This window comes from Xiphophorus couchianus, chromosome 9 (genome assembly GCF_001444195.1).
Source record: "Xiphophorus couchianus chromosome 9, X_couchianus-1.0, whole genome shotgun sequence".
NCBI classification, from domain to species: Eukaryota; Metazoa; Chordata; class Actinopteri; order Cyprinodontiformes; family Poeciliidae; genus Xiphophorus; species Xiphophorus couchianus.
In genome coordinates, this window is record NC_040236.1 from 1949973 (window position 1) to 1966185 (window position 16213).

The 16213-nt window shown below is 41.9% G+C and overlaps 1 protein-coding gene across 1 annotated transcript in view; it reads left to right on the forward strand.

The window, feature by feature from the left end:
* The first annotated feature begins 115 nt into the window (after window positions 1-115).
* The window catches only part of myo15b (myosin XVB), a 90324-nt gene continuing 74226 nt past the window's right edge, over window positions 116-16213 (forward strand). The window contains exons 1-6 of the mRNA XM_028028088.1: window positions 116-335; window positions 440-535; window positions 617-748; window positions 6745-6870; window positions 6957-7034; window positions 8365-8513. Coding sequence (XP_027883889.1) covers window positions 294-335; window positions 440-535; window positions 617-748; window positions 6745-6870; window positions 6957-7034; window positions 8365-8513 — 623 coding nt within the window. The 5' untranslated portion in view covers window positions 116-293. The remainder of the gene's footprint in view (window positions 336-439; window positions 536-616; window positions 749-6744; window positions 6871-6956; window positions 7035-8364; window positions 8514-16213) is intronic.

Here is a 16213-nt window from a genome sequence, read left to right on the forward strand (position 1 = left end):
CGGCAAAGATTGTCGGGACCGGGAGTCGAACCCTCGACGTCCGCGTCGAGGACTAAGGCCTCCAAACGTGGGGCGTGCTAACCCCCTGCTCCACCACAGCACGCCCCTGCAATTTTATGTTTACTTCATGACTTCATTTTTTTGAAGTCATGAAGTAAATTGGAAATTCTGGATGGAAGCAGGCTTATACATGTTTTCCTTTCCTCTCTAGAAATGCAATTGCCAAAGCTTTGTATTCAGTTTTGTTTGACTGGTTGTTGGAGAAAATTAATGACTGGCTAAGCCCAACAGAGATGGACAGCACTGTTGGTGTCGTAGACATTTACGGCTTTGAGGTTGGTAATCAACTTTCTAACCCTGGGACCTTCAGATACATCGCTGGATATGTTTTTTGGGGGGTGATGTAAGTTACATCTCTTTTATTTTGCCCTTTGTGAAGGATCTTGAAGTGAACAGCTTTGAGCAACTGTGTATCAACTTTGCCAATGAGCAGTTGCAGAATTTTCTCAACAAAACTCTACTTTCTCAGGAACAGGTAAACCAGAAAAATTAAAATCAACTACTTATATATATCTCACTACTTAAACTGTACGGTGTAATTGTGTGTGTCTTGCAGGAGGAGTACAATAAAGAGCAGATTCCTTGGCATTCAGTTCAACTTGAGAACTTTCACACCTGTCTGGAATTGATCTCCTCCAGACCAAATGGCATCCTCCGCATATTGGATGATCAAACATGCATCCCACAGGTGCGAACATCCACATACAAAGTTATTTTCTTAATTAGTCTAAGCAGCTGCACACAAACACAGAAATATGGGACACAACATCTCTCTCTTCTGAATAGTTAGATTGCTGGTTTTTGCCACACTCTTTAGAATAGAATAGAATAGAATAGAATACAATACAATAGAATAGAATAGAAGTACTTTACTCATCCCAGCAGGGAAATTACTTCGCAGTTACAGCATAGAGACAGGACACAATAACAACTACCACTGAGTAGTAGTTGTAGATAAAATAAAAATAAAAAATAAAATATAAAATGCTGTTAATATAAGAAACAACTTAAGAGCAGTCCTTGCAAAGATTCAAAAAATGCAGATATGTATATGTAAATATATGTACAGCAAGTGTGCCTCAGTGCAGTTGTGCAAAATTGGACTGATTAGTGCAGAACAATGATTTAGCTTTTATTGTACAGTGAGATGGCATGTGGCAGGAAGGATTTCCTGTATCTGTCCCTACGACAGCGGAGCTGGAGCAGCCTATGTGAGAAGGTGCTCCGCTGTCTGTCCACTATGTGGTGGAGAGGGTGCTGATTATTGTCCATAATAGACAGAACCTTCTTCAGTGTCCTCCTTTCCACCACAGTTTCCAGGGACTCCAGCCTTAGTCCCAGTTCAGAGCCAGCTTTCCTGATGATTTTGTCTAGTCTATTAGAGTCGCTGGCTCTGATGCTGCTTCCCCAACACACAGCAGCAAAGAAGATGGCACCGGCAACAACACTGTGATAAAAGGTCTCCAGCATCTTGCTGCACACGTTGAAGGATCTCAGCTTCCTTAAAAAATAGAGTCTGCTCATCCCCTTCTTGCACACACAGCGTCAGTGTTAGATGTCCAGTCCAGTCTGTTGCCGATGCACTTTGAAATGTCTTGCTGCTGAAATGTGCTATACAAATAAAATTTGATTGATTGATGATTGATTGATTACAACTCCCAGGTATTTGTAATCCTCCACCTCCTCCACCACTTCCCCTTTGATCTTTAGTGGCCGTGAAGGTATCTTCTTCCTTCTGAAGTCAATCACCATCTCTCTGGTCTTACTAATGTTGAGCCTCAGGTGATTCTGCTCAGACCACTCCACAAAGCTGTCCACCAGTGTCCTGTACTCCCCCTCCCCTCCATCCCCTATACACCCGACAACCGCTGAGTCATCAGAAAACTTCTGTAGGTGACATGACTCAGAGTTGTACTGGAAATCAGTGGTGTACAGGGTGAAGAGAAAGGGAGAAAGCACAGTTCCCTGTGGAGCTCCTACATCACTGACCACCACATCAGACAGGACACTGCCCAGACAGACAAACTGTGGCCTGCCTGTCAAGTAGTCAGTAACCCAGGAGATCACTGAGTCGTTGACACCCATCCTCCGCAGCTTCTCACCCAGAAGCAGAGGCTGGATGGTGTTGAAGGCACTGGAGAAATCAAAGAATGTGATTCTCACAGTGTCTCCTCCACCATCCAGGTGCGAAAGTGCTCGTTGCAGCAGGAAGATGATGGCATCGTCAACTGCTAAGTGGGGCTGGTAGGCAAATTGCAGGGGGTCTAGAAACGTCCTCACCCTAGGCCTCAGCTGGGCCAGGACCAGTCTCTCCATGACCTTCATCACATGATATGTGAGAGCAACTGGTCTGTAGTCCTCTGGGTCGGATGGCCTTGGCTTCTTGGGAACAGGAACCACATGTGATGTCTTCCACCGCAGCAGGACTCTCTCCAGCCTCAAGCTCAGGTTGTACATGTGTGCCAGTACGGTGCATAGCTGGCCAGAGCAGGTCTTCAGGATCCGTGGTGTAATGCCATCAGGTCCTGCAGCCTTCCCCTGGTGTAATCGCTCCAACTGTCTCTTAACCTGGCCTGTAGTCACCGTTAGCTGGGGGTAGGTGTTGTTGTCTGCAGTGGAGATGGGGGAGGAGGAGGGGGGATGGGGGGCTGAAGGAGAGGTGGTGTGCAGGAGAATGCCGGTAGGTGGTTTGAACAGCTTGGGGCAGTGTGGATGTGTGGGGGGATGGTGGTGGTAGGGGAGTAGCAGGAGGTGAGCTAAACCTGTTGAAGAACTGGTTAAACTGGTTTGCTCTATCCGAGCTCCCAGATGTCTGTGTGTCTTTCCCCTTCATCCCAGCGATGTGCTTCATTCCTTTCCACACATCTTTCACACTGTTCTGCTCAAGTTTGGACTCAAGCTTCCTCCTGTAGTTGTCCTTGCATGTCCTCAGTGTCTCTCTGAGTTCACGCTGGACTCTTCTCTGCTCCTCCTTATCTCCAGACCTGAATGCCATCTTCTTTTTATTTAGAAGTGCCTTCAGGTCACTGGTAATCCAGGGTTTGTTGTTGGAGAAGCAACGCATGGTCCGGGCTGGCATGACAGTCTCCTCACAGAATCTGATGTAGTCCATGATGCAGTCAAACATGTTGTTGATGTCCTCCCCATGAGGCCCACAGAGCACATCCCAGTCTGTCGACCCAAAGCAGTCCTGCAGTGCCTCAGCTGCCTCCTGTGTCCACCTCCTCACCGTCCTGATGCGCACAGGCTGCCTACTCACTAGAGGAACATACTTGGGAGTCATCCTTACCAAGATTTGGTCCGACCTGCCAAGGGGGGACAGGGCTGTGGCGCTGTATGCATATTTGGCATTAGCATACAGGAGATCCAGCATTTTGTTTTCCCTGGTGGGACAGTCAACATACTGCTGGATTGCATATGATTGTTTGAATAGATAAACATGGCATCTTCAGACATCTTATAATGTCAGACTTGTGGAGATCCAGAATTCTTTCTTTAAGACGTTTTCAGGAGCTCAGTGAATTCCAGTGTGGAACTGGTACTGTGACAGGATGCCACCTGCCACCGGTGAAATTTCCTTGCTCCTAAATATTCCACAGTCAACTGTTAGATGCATTCTAAAAAATGGAAGTGTTTGGGAACGACAGCAACTCAGCCACAAAGTGGTAGGCCACTTAAATTGATTGAGCGGGGTCAGCAAATGGTGAAGCACATAGTGTGAAGAGGTCACCAACTTTCTACAGAGTCAAGACTAAACCTCATGTGGCCTTCAAATTAGCTCAGGAACAGTGCACAGAGAGCTTCATGGACTGGGTTTCCATGGTGGAGAAGTTGCAAGCCATACATCACCGAGTACATAACATCAGATGCAGTGGTGTAAAGCATATCGCCACTGGACTCTCGAGCAGTGGAGGTGTGTTCTCTGGAGTAACGAATCGCTCTTCTCCATCTGGCCATCTGATGGACGAGTCTGGGTTTGGCAGTAGCCAGGAGACTGGTACTTGTCTGACTCCATTCTGCCAAATGTAAAGTTTGGTAGAGGGGGGATTATGGTGTGGACTTGTTTTCCAGGAGCTGGGAGGACAGACAAGGTAAATTCTGGGACCACCAATTGGGAGCATCCATGCAAAGGATGCACAACTTAGACTTCTGATTCATCCTCTCTGTCTGGCCATCAGTCTGAGGATGAAAACCTGAAGAGAGACTGATGTCAATGCTGAGAAGAGTGCAAAACTCTCCCCAAAAGTGGGAGATGAATTGTGGTCCTCTATTAGATACGATGTTAGGGGAACCCAAAGAAGTCTGAACAGTTCTCGGGCCATCACATCAGCAAGATCAGGGGCTGAAGGCAACCTGCGAGGAACGGGATCTTGGAGAACCTATCAACCACAGTAAGAATTACAGTGTTACCTTGAGATGGAGGTGGCCAGTGACAAAATCCATTAAGACGGCCAATGTGGAGTCGGTAGAGAGACCTCAGCAGACCTGCTTGAGGGTGTCGAGAGCACTATACTCTGGAACAGGTGCATATGCTGACACAAACTAATGTGTGTCCTTTCTCAGCGTAGGCCACTAGAATCATGACTGAACCACCGTCAAAGTCTTGGTAATACCTGGGCGACAGAACAGTTGAGAACCATGACAAAACTGAAGGACCATCGACACCATATCTGCAGGAACAAACTGAAGGGACCAAAGGCCGTTATTTGCCAGTCGAGAAGTCGCAAAGAAGGGTTGCGCCACACTCATGAAAAGAGACCTCCTCTAAATGCAAACTGGATTCAGCCGCTTTGAAGGCCAGAATATCCTGGTCGGTCAGTTGGTCTGTGGCCATGGCGAGGTATTCCACATCTAAATGCACAAAAGCAACCGTTGCTCTGAGGCGGTAATCCTAGTCTAAGAAGGAAAGAAAGAAACAAAAGCAGAGAGGATTTTGTGCTACCATAAATAATGCACCAGGGGCTTTTACCCCCTCACACAGATGGCATGTTGAGCAGGACTGGGGTCAGTCCTCCCCCCTTCACGTTGTGTATCAGGAAGACATTCTGTTTAAAACCAGAGGTAATTACAACATTCCAAATCTATTTAAACTTCTCTAGGTATAGTATATGCTATATATATTATTCTTGATTATCTAACACTTATTGTTTTTTCATACTTTAATTGTATTACTTTTAAAACTCATAGGTCAGAAGGAGTTTACTACAACAAAGTGTCACAAAGATGGAACTAACAGATGTCAAAGGAATGTTTATTTTGGGGGGTGGAATGTTTGTTTTGGGGGTGGGCATATCCAGTCACCGGAAATTAAAAGCAATCAATAATTAGGGTCATAAATCAGTCCACCGATTAAATTCATAAGCTCATAAGGGTGTCTACATATCTCTCTTTGAAGAGCATTCAAACTGTAGTGCCTGGAAGCCAAGAAAATCTGATCCGCTTCAGCAAGTGAACGATAATTTTTTGTCCGGATCAGTGGAAAGCTGACCAGCGCGGTGCGAACAGGTGGAGGAAGCTGGTGGAGAAATACATACATAAAAAGGAAGTTAACATCTCCCGAGCCAAATAATGCCAGCATGTTCTCCATCAGCTCGGAGGGCTTGCGATCCCCCAAGTCAGTGGTCCCCAACCTTTTTAGTACCACGTACCGAGAGATGACCGACACATTCTGCTGCTTGTGGGCTCAATGTTGGTGCACAAGATGTAAACGACAGAATCCGGTTAAAGGATTTTCAAAATAAAAGATCCTCCAGACTCAACACATAAAACGGAAGTATTTAATTATTTCTTGCGCGGCCCAGTACCAATTGGTCCACGGACTGGTACCAGTCAGGTATTGTATTCACCACTTTTGATGTTAAACAACTAATTTGTACTTGTAGAAGACTGGAACAAAGAACTGCCACCATCTTTTGGCAGGTCCATAATTTCCTCAATAAGAATCAAGACCAGTTCAGGACAGAAATTGTGGAGCTTTTTGCAAGAAGCCGGATAAAGGTGGTTGGGGACCACTGCCCCAAGCCATTCAGAGAGAGCAAGCGATCGGCCCGCTCCGTGTCTGACAGTTGGTAGAGCCGAAGCAGATTCTCTTTGAGCGCGCTGTATTTGTTAGCTGTTGGTGGGTTCCTCAGCAGATCCATCAGACAGCGGGTGGAAACGGAATCCAACACAGCAACTACATGGAAGTACTTGGTCTCATCTGTGGTTTTCCCATGGAGATGGAACTGGGCTTCCACATGCTGGAACCATCTTTCTGGATTGTGCTACCAGAACTCTGGAAACTTGATAACTGCAGCAAAAACAGTTTATATATATATATATATATAGTATATATATGTGTGTGTGTGTGTGTGTGTGTGTGTGTGTGTGTGTGTGTGTGTGTGTGCGGGGGCGTGTGGGGGTGGGGGTGTGTATTGTGAATGATCCTAAAAAAAGTTGATGAAGCTATGACATTGTTATCTGGGTATGTAAATGTTTAAAAACAAATTAATTTTAAAAGTCATCTCTCATTGTTCTGGTATTTAACTCATATAAATAATTTTTGTAATCCTAACAAACCAAAACATTTTTTCAGAATTAATGCCAGGCACTTAGGAAAAGCAATTTGTGTGTGCGCGCATGTGTGTGTGTATGTAAATAAAAATATAGCTTTAACTTAGGTGAAACTTCTTTGGGGTTTTATAGGCTACTGACCACACCTTCCTTCAGAAATGCCATTACCACCATGCAACCAACCCCTTCTATACCAAACCAAAGAACCCAATACCAGTCTTCACTATTCATCACTATGCAGGACCTGTCACATATCAGGTATTGTATTCACCACTTTTGATGTTAAACAACTAATTTGTACTTGTAGAAGACTGGAACAAAGAACTGCCACCATCTTTTGGCAGGTCCATAATTTCCTCAATAAGAATCAAGACCAGTTCAGGACAGAAATTGTGGAGCTTTTTGCAAGAAGCCGGATAAAGGTGAACCAACTAACACATTATTCATAATACTCATAATATTCCTCATGAAGATATGGTAATTGTCATATCTGGGGTGGTTTGAGTTTTGCTTTGGGTTCTGTCATTTTTTTGTGTGTGTTCCTTACTTTTTTCTATTAGTTCTGCCTCATTTCCATTTTCACTTCAGTTCTTCCTTACTGAGTCTAGTTTATTTCTCGTCTACTTGTTCTATGTAGTGATGGGCCATCTGAAGCCAGGCTTCGAGGCGTGTACCGAATAAAAAGGAGGCGTGTCAGATGACGCCCTGCGACTGGAAAATCGGTAACAAACAGTAGCTATATTTTGATGAATGCTATCATCAAAATCGTTGAACATGAACTATAAAAGGTTCCTTTTATTTCGGTCACTGCTGAAGACAAATACTCCTCTGATGCGCGATCAAATACAACAACCCATGCCATGAAGCAGCACGGCTCATCACGCTTCTATTTTGAAAACCGACACGCAAAATGAAGCAGTCAAGTGACCCATGCAATGCGAGACATCTTTGGTGCCACTCACGTGGTTTTCAGCAAGACGACATTCATCGAATCAGGGCTTCATCTGACACGCCTCCTTTTTCCTCGGTACACACCTGGCTTCAGATTGCCCATCACTATTAGCAGTCATAGTTTTGGAGTGTGTGAGGAAACTGGAGTAATCCAGCAAAAATCAGGAAAGGCTTGTAGAGAACATGCAAACTTGATGCAGAAGCACACCAGGATGGTATGGTAATGAGGAACCTTACCATTAAATAAGAGTCTTCACCATTGCACCACCCTGCAGACATACAGTATACCATGTTTCTAAGAGATGCGTGCCAACTTTAACTTCTTTAATTGGATTAAAATACCATTATAACCATAGGTATTTTAGGATTTTGTTACTTATAATGACATCAGACTCACATAGTGCTTTCAAACCTCAAATGATTCTCAAAAACACTCCAGAATCAGTAATTCCCATTCATGCACACTTTCACACTCTGATGACTTGCAAGATACTGGATGGTTGCTACAACTTGCCTCTGGCTGCCTGATAGAAGAGCGGCTGCTATTTCATGCCATTGTCCCTTCTGACCAACACCAGCAGGCAATGTGGGTGAAGTGCCTTGCCCAAGGACACAAAACACAGGTGGATGAAATGGGTATCAAAGCAGCAATCTTCAGATTGCTGGGTGAACCTCTACCATCACACCAACAATATATTAAAAAATTCTTCTAAGATAACAGCTTTTTAGGTGCATATAAATAGTTTATGGTCATGGGTGATGTTCCAGATAACCACATTGGTTTTTTTCATGTTCATTTAGATGATTTCTGAATTGTTCCAGAAGCTTCAAGATAGGTACATCCAACAAAAGGAACTGGGTTGGAAGATGAAGCATCTTCGTCAGCCACCCCCAACTGCTGCTTCACACTTCCTGCAGTCCCTCACTGAACTCACCACCCGTATGGAAAGGTAGAAATCACTTTAATATCAGTTCATTTATACTGTCCTTATGCCAAATAAAGTAATCTCAGGGCACAATACAGAGAAAAGAAAGCTTATAATTCAAATTCAGTCTGGAGTTTTATTGAAGTATCTGGTTCAGGTTAAAGTCCACCTATATGTATACGAATTCCATCTGTTCCATTTCGAACTTTTTTTTTTTTTTTGAACATTCTTTATTTAAGAATATTATGAATCCAACATATATGCATATGTATATTTATACATGCACTTACATAACAAAAAAAACAACAAACAAACAAAAAAAACAACACATTAGGGGGCTCAGCAAACATTTTAGTCCATTTCGGCAGTTGACATTTCTTAGAAAGGTTCTGATGTTCTCACCTGAAGGGGAGGTTTACATATCCAGTGACTTCCATTAAAAGAGAGAGACATACAGAGGAGGCTTTTTATAACCCATGGCATCCTTATCAGTGTGGCCATCCAAAGTGGGAAATAGCTGGGGTCCATACACTCCGAAAAATGTCAGTTTTTACCTGAAGGTTTGCTGTTATCTTTTCCATTATATACACATTATTCAATCTTTCTTGCCATTGTTGAAGTGTGGGAGGCAAAGGCTTGAGCCAGGACAGAGTTATCATTTTCCTTGCTACTAGTAGCAGAATCTGTAGTAACTGGCCTTCCTTTTTCCCAGTATCTTCTCCTGAGGTCAAACCCAATATATAATGTAGTGGATTCAGTGGTAACGTGACCTTAAGTATTTTTTAAATTTCTGTCTGAACCCCCTGCCAGAAAGGAATCAGTACTGGGCAGTCCCAGAAAATGTGGGTGTGATCCCCAATCTGATTACAGTTCCTCCAGCACAGATTTGTAGCACTTCTGTCATATTTTGAAATACTGAGAGGTGTTTTGAAGAACCTCATTCTTAATTTCCAGTCAAATTCCTTCCAACCTGGACTGTGGGTGATCTTAAAACCTTTTTCACAAATCTCCTCCCACTGCTCATCTTCAATAACAGTGTTCATTTCTAGTTCCCACTTTTGCTTGATATCTATAGAGTTGTCAGAGAAATGCATCTGTAGATGTTTATATAAATTAGATATAATCTTCCTCTTATTATTTTCCTCCACACATTTTATCAGAAATATTTCTAAAGGTAATGTATTTTGTTTCAAGGTAGGCCATTCTTTGTGTGATAAAAGATAATCCCTTAATTGTAAGTACTTGTAGAAATCTTTTGAGCATAATCCATATTTATCTTGTAACTGCTTAAATGACTTAAGAGTTTCTCCACTGAATAACTGATTAATTCTTATTAGTCCTTTATGAGCCCATCTCTGATAACCCGTATCCTGTTTGTTTGGAAAGAAGTCAATAATCTTGTCTATTTTTATTATGCGTGATATTGTTAAAGGTGCTCCTATTTTCTTCCTCACTAGAGACCAGACTCTGTGTGTATAATTAATCCACTCATTTTCAATTTTTAAATCCTTCCAATTTTTTCCCTCCATAAATGGCATCGCTTCAAGAGGTACCAGTGGGCATGTGCTGCTCTCCAGACCAATCCAGTTGGTCTCCTCATCCTGTACAAGCCACTCGACCACAACGCGAAGTTGTGCTGCCCAGTAGTACAGTTTCAGATTAGGCAGACCAAGGCCACCTTTTTCTCTCGGGCTTACCAATAATTTCTGTCTGATTCTTGGTTTCCTCCTTTTCCAAATAAAGTTATTAATAATTTTATCTAAAATTTTAAAAGTGGAGGCAGGTATCCTAATAGGTAGTGCCTGAAATAGATACATTAATCGTGGAAGTACATTCATTCTCACTGTTTCTATTCTGCCCAAAAGGGACAGAGGAAGAATCTCCCATCTGGACAGGTCCGATTTTATTTGTGTGATTAATCTACTATAATTTTCATTAAGTAGTTGCGATGTTTGTGGTGTAATCATCACACCTAAATATTTGAATCCCCTCTTGGACCAATTAAAAGTGACCTCTTTATCTAAATCTGTAGGCCATTTTCCCACCAACATCATAGCTTCAGACTTGGTTTCATTAACTTTATAGCCTGAGATTTCTCCAAAATCTTTTAAACTAGTCATAAGCCTAGGGATTGAACTCAGGGGATTAGAAATATACAAAATAATGTCATCCGCATATAATGAGATTTTATGGGTGACTCCACCTGCTGTTACTCCATGGATTCTGGGGTCTGTCCGTATTCTTTCTGCCAGAGGCTCAATACTAATAGCAAATAGTAGAGGCGAAAGAGGACATCCCTGCCTAGTTCCTCTTTTTAAACCAAATTTCTTTGAGGAGTATCCATTCACCCGTACTTTGGATGTGGGTCCAGAATATAGCACACCCATCCATTCGATAAAGTCTCTATGGAATCCCATTGCTGCCAGTGTGTGTTTCAGATACTGCCAGTCCACCCTATCAAATGCCTTCTCAGCATCAAAGCTGAGAAGCATTGAAGGATCCTGTTTTAGTCTTGCCACGGAGATCACATTTAAAGTTCTCCTAATATTATTTATCCCTAAACGTCCCGCTATGAACCCTGTTTGGTCTGGTTTAATTATTGTGTGGATACATTTTTGAATTCGATTTGCCAGTATTGTAGTTAAAATTTTCAAATCACAGCAGAGCAAACTTATTGGTCTGTAGGACGAGCAATTTATGGGATCCTAGCCCTCTTTGGGAATTGTAGATATTATTGCTTCTGACCAAGACTTTGGGGGGTCCTTATTTGTGAGGGCGTAATTAAATACTCTTTGTAACAGAGGCGTGACCTCAGCTTTAAAATGCTTGTAAAATTCCGCAGGGAATCCATCAACTCCTGGCACTTTACTGTTCTTTAAATTTTTTATGACCCCCTCGATTTCCTGTTTTGTAATTGGATCTCTCATTGCCTTGGCATCATTTTCAGTTAATTTTGGCAACTTAATTTCACTCAATACATTCTTAATCTTCTCTATTTTACTGTCTATTTCCTCTGAATCATAAAGTGTCTCATAGTAGGCCGAGAAAGCTTCTGCAATATCTTTAGGATGGGACAGAATTTTCTTTGTGAAAGGATTCATTATCTTTTCCACTGTGCGATCTGCCTGTTTCTTGCGCAGCTGAAATGCTAGTAGCCTGCTGGCCCTATTCCCTGATTCATAGTACTTTTGATTGGCAAACCGTAATGCCCCCTCTGCCTTGTATGTCAACAAAGTGTCCAGTGTTTGTCTGTATTCGCCAAGAGATTTTAAAGTAGTTTCATCATTAGTCTTTTTATGTTCCTCCTCCAGTTGTCGAATACGATTTTCTAACTCTACTTGTTTTTTATCGCGTTCTCTTTTGATTTGGGATGACAAAGAGATTAATTTCCCCCTCAGCACAGCTTTTCCAGCTTCCCAAAGAGTTGACACTGATACTTCCTTGTTGTCGTTATGTTCCATATACTCAGTCCAGTCGTTTTTAATTCTTTGAACTATTTCTGGATAATTTAGAAGTGAAACATTCATTCTCCACTGTTTAGGTTGTTTATTGTTCTCTAAATTTATTGTCATAACCACCGGACCGTGGTCTGATATTGTTATTGGTTCAATATGGCAATTTGTAACTTTATGTGCATCCCTCTTTAAAACAAAAAAGAGATCTATTCTGGAGTAGCTTCCATGGACCTTTGAAAAAAAGGTGTAATCCCGCGCCGTGGGGTGGCTTTGACGCCATATATCTACTAGCCCCATCTCTTCAATCAAACTGGGCAAAATTTTAGCCTTCTGGGTCACTGGTCTCTGTTCATATGGGTATTTGTCCAATTTGTGGTTCATCACACAGTTAAAATCCCCCCCAGCTAGTATAAATCCGTCAGCTTTTGCTGTCAGAAGCGCTGAAATGTCCTTGAAGAAGCTAGGATCATCTTCATTAGGCGCATAAATGTTTAAGAGGGATATTCTCACTCCTCTAATTGTACCTACAGCTAAGATGTAGCGTCCCATTTTATCTTCATATGTGCTCTCTACAACGAAGCCCAGTGATCTGTGACATAAGATGGCAACTCCTCTCCGTTTGCCCCTTTCACATGAAGCACTGTAAATCTGCCCTACCCATGCCCTTCTAAGTTTTTTATGTTCTGTTTCGTTAAGGTGGGTCTCCTGAAGCATTGCAATTGAACAGTTCAGCCTTTTTAGCTGGGTCAAAATTTTATTTCTCTTTATTGGATTATTTACTCCATTTATATTATATGTGATTACTGTTAATGTATCCATTTTTGTGGCTTACGGTTTTTGGGGTTTTCCCCTTTCCCCTTCCTTATAAACATACCTAAATAACTATTGTTTCTCCCTTGTAACTGTACTTAATAACTATAATCAGGGTCACATCAAAAGCCATAGCTACATAGAGAATATTGTTTGCTGAGATACACAAAACATTAAAGAAACAAAAGAGTTTTCCTGAACATGGAAAACAACTGTGAACTTCCAATTCCCCAGTGGTTTGCCCCTGAACTGAAGTGAACACAAACATAACCATACAAACAGACTCAGGGGGTCCCCACCCCTGATCTTCTTTAGGCAGAGAGACAAGGCTCTCTGGGTGTTGTGCACAAAGTGCCTGGGCGATGGTCCTCCAGGATGTCCCCGAAGTGTCCTCACACCGCCATGGTTGTAAAGTTTGCTTCATCCAATTTTCCTCTTTCACCGTTCCCCACTGTTTCGTGGCTTATTTTCCAGCAATTATGTTATAGCCTAAATCTATGTATTTGAGTCAATATTTTATGATAAATGATACTCCCTTAAAGGTCTAGTCTAGTTTTTCTTTTGTTCTACAATTATTGTCCATTGTCTTCCATATTCTTCGTCACAAATTTTTGTCTCTATTTACCTTCCATCCAGTTCTAGACTAGACATGGCGACCTTACTCCCGGCTAAGGGCTGGCTCCTCTCTGTTGTCACCATGGATAATGGCTCTGATCTCAGCAGGGTTCAACTGTTGGCTCTTCCTCTTCTTTCCCTGGGCTGCCCAACCGTCCTGTGTCAGCTCCTCTTCCAGTATCTCTCGGTCCTCCAGGGATGTTTCAATGCCAAGATCTTTCAGTGTGGAGTGTGCAGCTAGAAGTGAGGGGAAGAGTTTTGTGCCCCCGATCATGAAGAGTTTCAGCTGAGCTGGGTATGGTGACTGGGCCTTAATGTTCTTTTCTTTTAGCTTCTTTATTACCTCTCTGACCTTTTTCCTTTTCTTCTGCAAGTCAGGTGAGTAGTCATGGTCGAAATAAATCGTGTGCTCTTGGTACTTTGTTTCTTTGCTTCCAAGCTTGTAGTAGCACTTTTTGTTTTACATTAAAGTCCAGAAACCGGGCTATAATGGATCTTGGGGGCGCCGCTGCGGCTTTAGGCTTTGGGCCTAGCGCTCTGTGTGCTCTTTCTAGTTTAATGACAACTTCCTCTTGAAACTCTAGAGAAGTGCTCAGAAGGTCTGTAATAAAGTTCACCATATCGTCTTTTTCCACTCCCTCTGGGATGCCATACAGCCTGATGTTATTACGGCGGAGTCTGTTTTCCATATCGTCACATTTAGCAGCGAGGATAGCTTGTCTTCCTAGCAGGTGTCCTAGCGCTCTCTCCTGCCGTATGCTTCTGTCTTCCGTTGCACTTACTCTGTCCTCCGCTTCAGTCACTCTTCTGTCCAGCCCCTCCATTCGTTTCTTTAAGTCCTCCATGGATGATTCTACCCGGTGTAGAGAGCTTTTCAGGTCCCGGAACGAGTCGGTATTTTCCTGCCGGAGTTTTCGTAATTCCGTTAGCATCACTGTTTCCCCGCTAGCATCTCCTGTAGCTTTCAACGGTGTAGCTTCGGCTAACGTTAGCTGCTTGGAGCCTGTCGTAACGTCGTCTTTTCTACCAGCCTTCATGTCTTTCTTCTCCGCATTTATCACTTTTCGTTACTTTGTCGGCTATTTATTGTGGGTCTGGTGGAGCAGCAAAGTTATGCGTCCGTCTTCTCCATTGCCTTCCCGGAAGTCCCATTTCGAACTTTTAAACCCTGAATCAGTAAATAAATAGCAATCTTGCTAGTTCATGGAAAACAAATAAACAAGAAGAAAAGTAATCAAAAGACATCCATCAAACATTTACTTCTACTCAGGATAAATATTATTTTTGGTCTCTTCCTGTCTAACATGTTTTTGAACCACTAAAAAGTGTATTTGGGCTGTAGTTCATGTTATAGACTTATTTACATTAATCTCACTTAATTCTTTTGGTTTAGTGATGACAACTTACTTTTTTGTGTTCAATTATCTTAAAAGTTACAAATCTTTAACTTTTTACTTATAAGGAACTTTTTACTTTGACTTGACTTGAAACAATTGAGTTCAATGCCAATTTCGTATCCTACATCTGACCAACTCAATATATTATGATCATCCAACAAAATTCTTTGTTTATCCAACTCAATTTACAATTTTTTTATGACTTAATTTATTAAGTGTGTTTACCATGACAACTTTGACACTTTTACTCAAATAATTTTTTTCCTAATGAATAATTAAAAACTCTTTGACTAAATTCTACAGAAAGTCAGCTCAAACTTTTAAGTCGTTCCAAACTAAAAAACTAAAATATCTAAAATTACATTACCACTCACACTGTACTTAAAATAGAGCTAGAATTTAAATGTATGTTTTAACTTATTTTAGTTTTTCAAAGATCCTGTACAATGAAAAAAGAAAAGTTGAACCAACTTAATCGAATTGCTTCAATTTTAAGTAATTCAATTAAGTTTATCCAACTGAACTTATTAAGCTGGTTTAACTTAACAAATTTAAGTCAGTCTTACTCAAAGTCTTAGTTGCTTAGTTTACTTTCCCTTTGAAGGCGGACGCTTTTTTCCTCTGCTTCCCTCCCTACTCATTCTCGACTTGCTTGCTCTGTCTTTGTGCTGCTTTTTTAGAGCCTTTCTTTGCACATTATCCGAAACTACAAATAATGGATCTGGTTAACTGGTCTCTCAATGCAATTGATAAAATTTTCTCAATGAGAAGACTGGGCAGAGGAGAGCCCACTTGTCCCACTGCGGGATACATACCTCTGGGTAGATATCCCTCATCTAGAAAATGTATCATCTTGATTTATTTGGATTCATGATAACAGGATCTCTGCTGTTTGGAGTTGATGGACACCTGGCATATTGACAGATTTGTGATGGATTGGACTGACTAGCAAACACTCAGACTGACATGCTGTGGGACAAACTCTGGATGCTAAAACTCACTAGCGAAATGAAATGGATCATGGAGAAGTTGCTAGTTCTGGCCTGGTGGGAACAATCATGCTAATTTGAATGATTGGACTTAACAGAGATGTACTGGTTCAAACTCTAGGGCAGATGAAAATTTTAAGTCTGGTCAATCTAAAGAAAATTAGTTTATTCTGAATCTGGCTCCCTTGTGTTGGCCTTAGCTTGTTGGCTATCTCAAATCTCCTAGAGTTCATGTAAACAAACTGCTCCTTCCCATCTCCTCACCCCTCCCAAAGTATGGCTGAACTCTCAAGGACTTGCTCTTGGATAATACCACCACATCAGAGACTTTTTTGGGAGAACAGGCTGTAACAAGACATCTGCATACACATCATACATGGCGACAGACAAAACACACCCCCTGACATCAACCGCTTTGCCACTCTTTGCATTTCCTTCTAATTCATGTAAAGCACTTT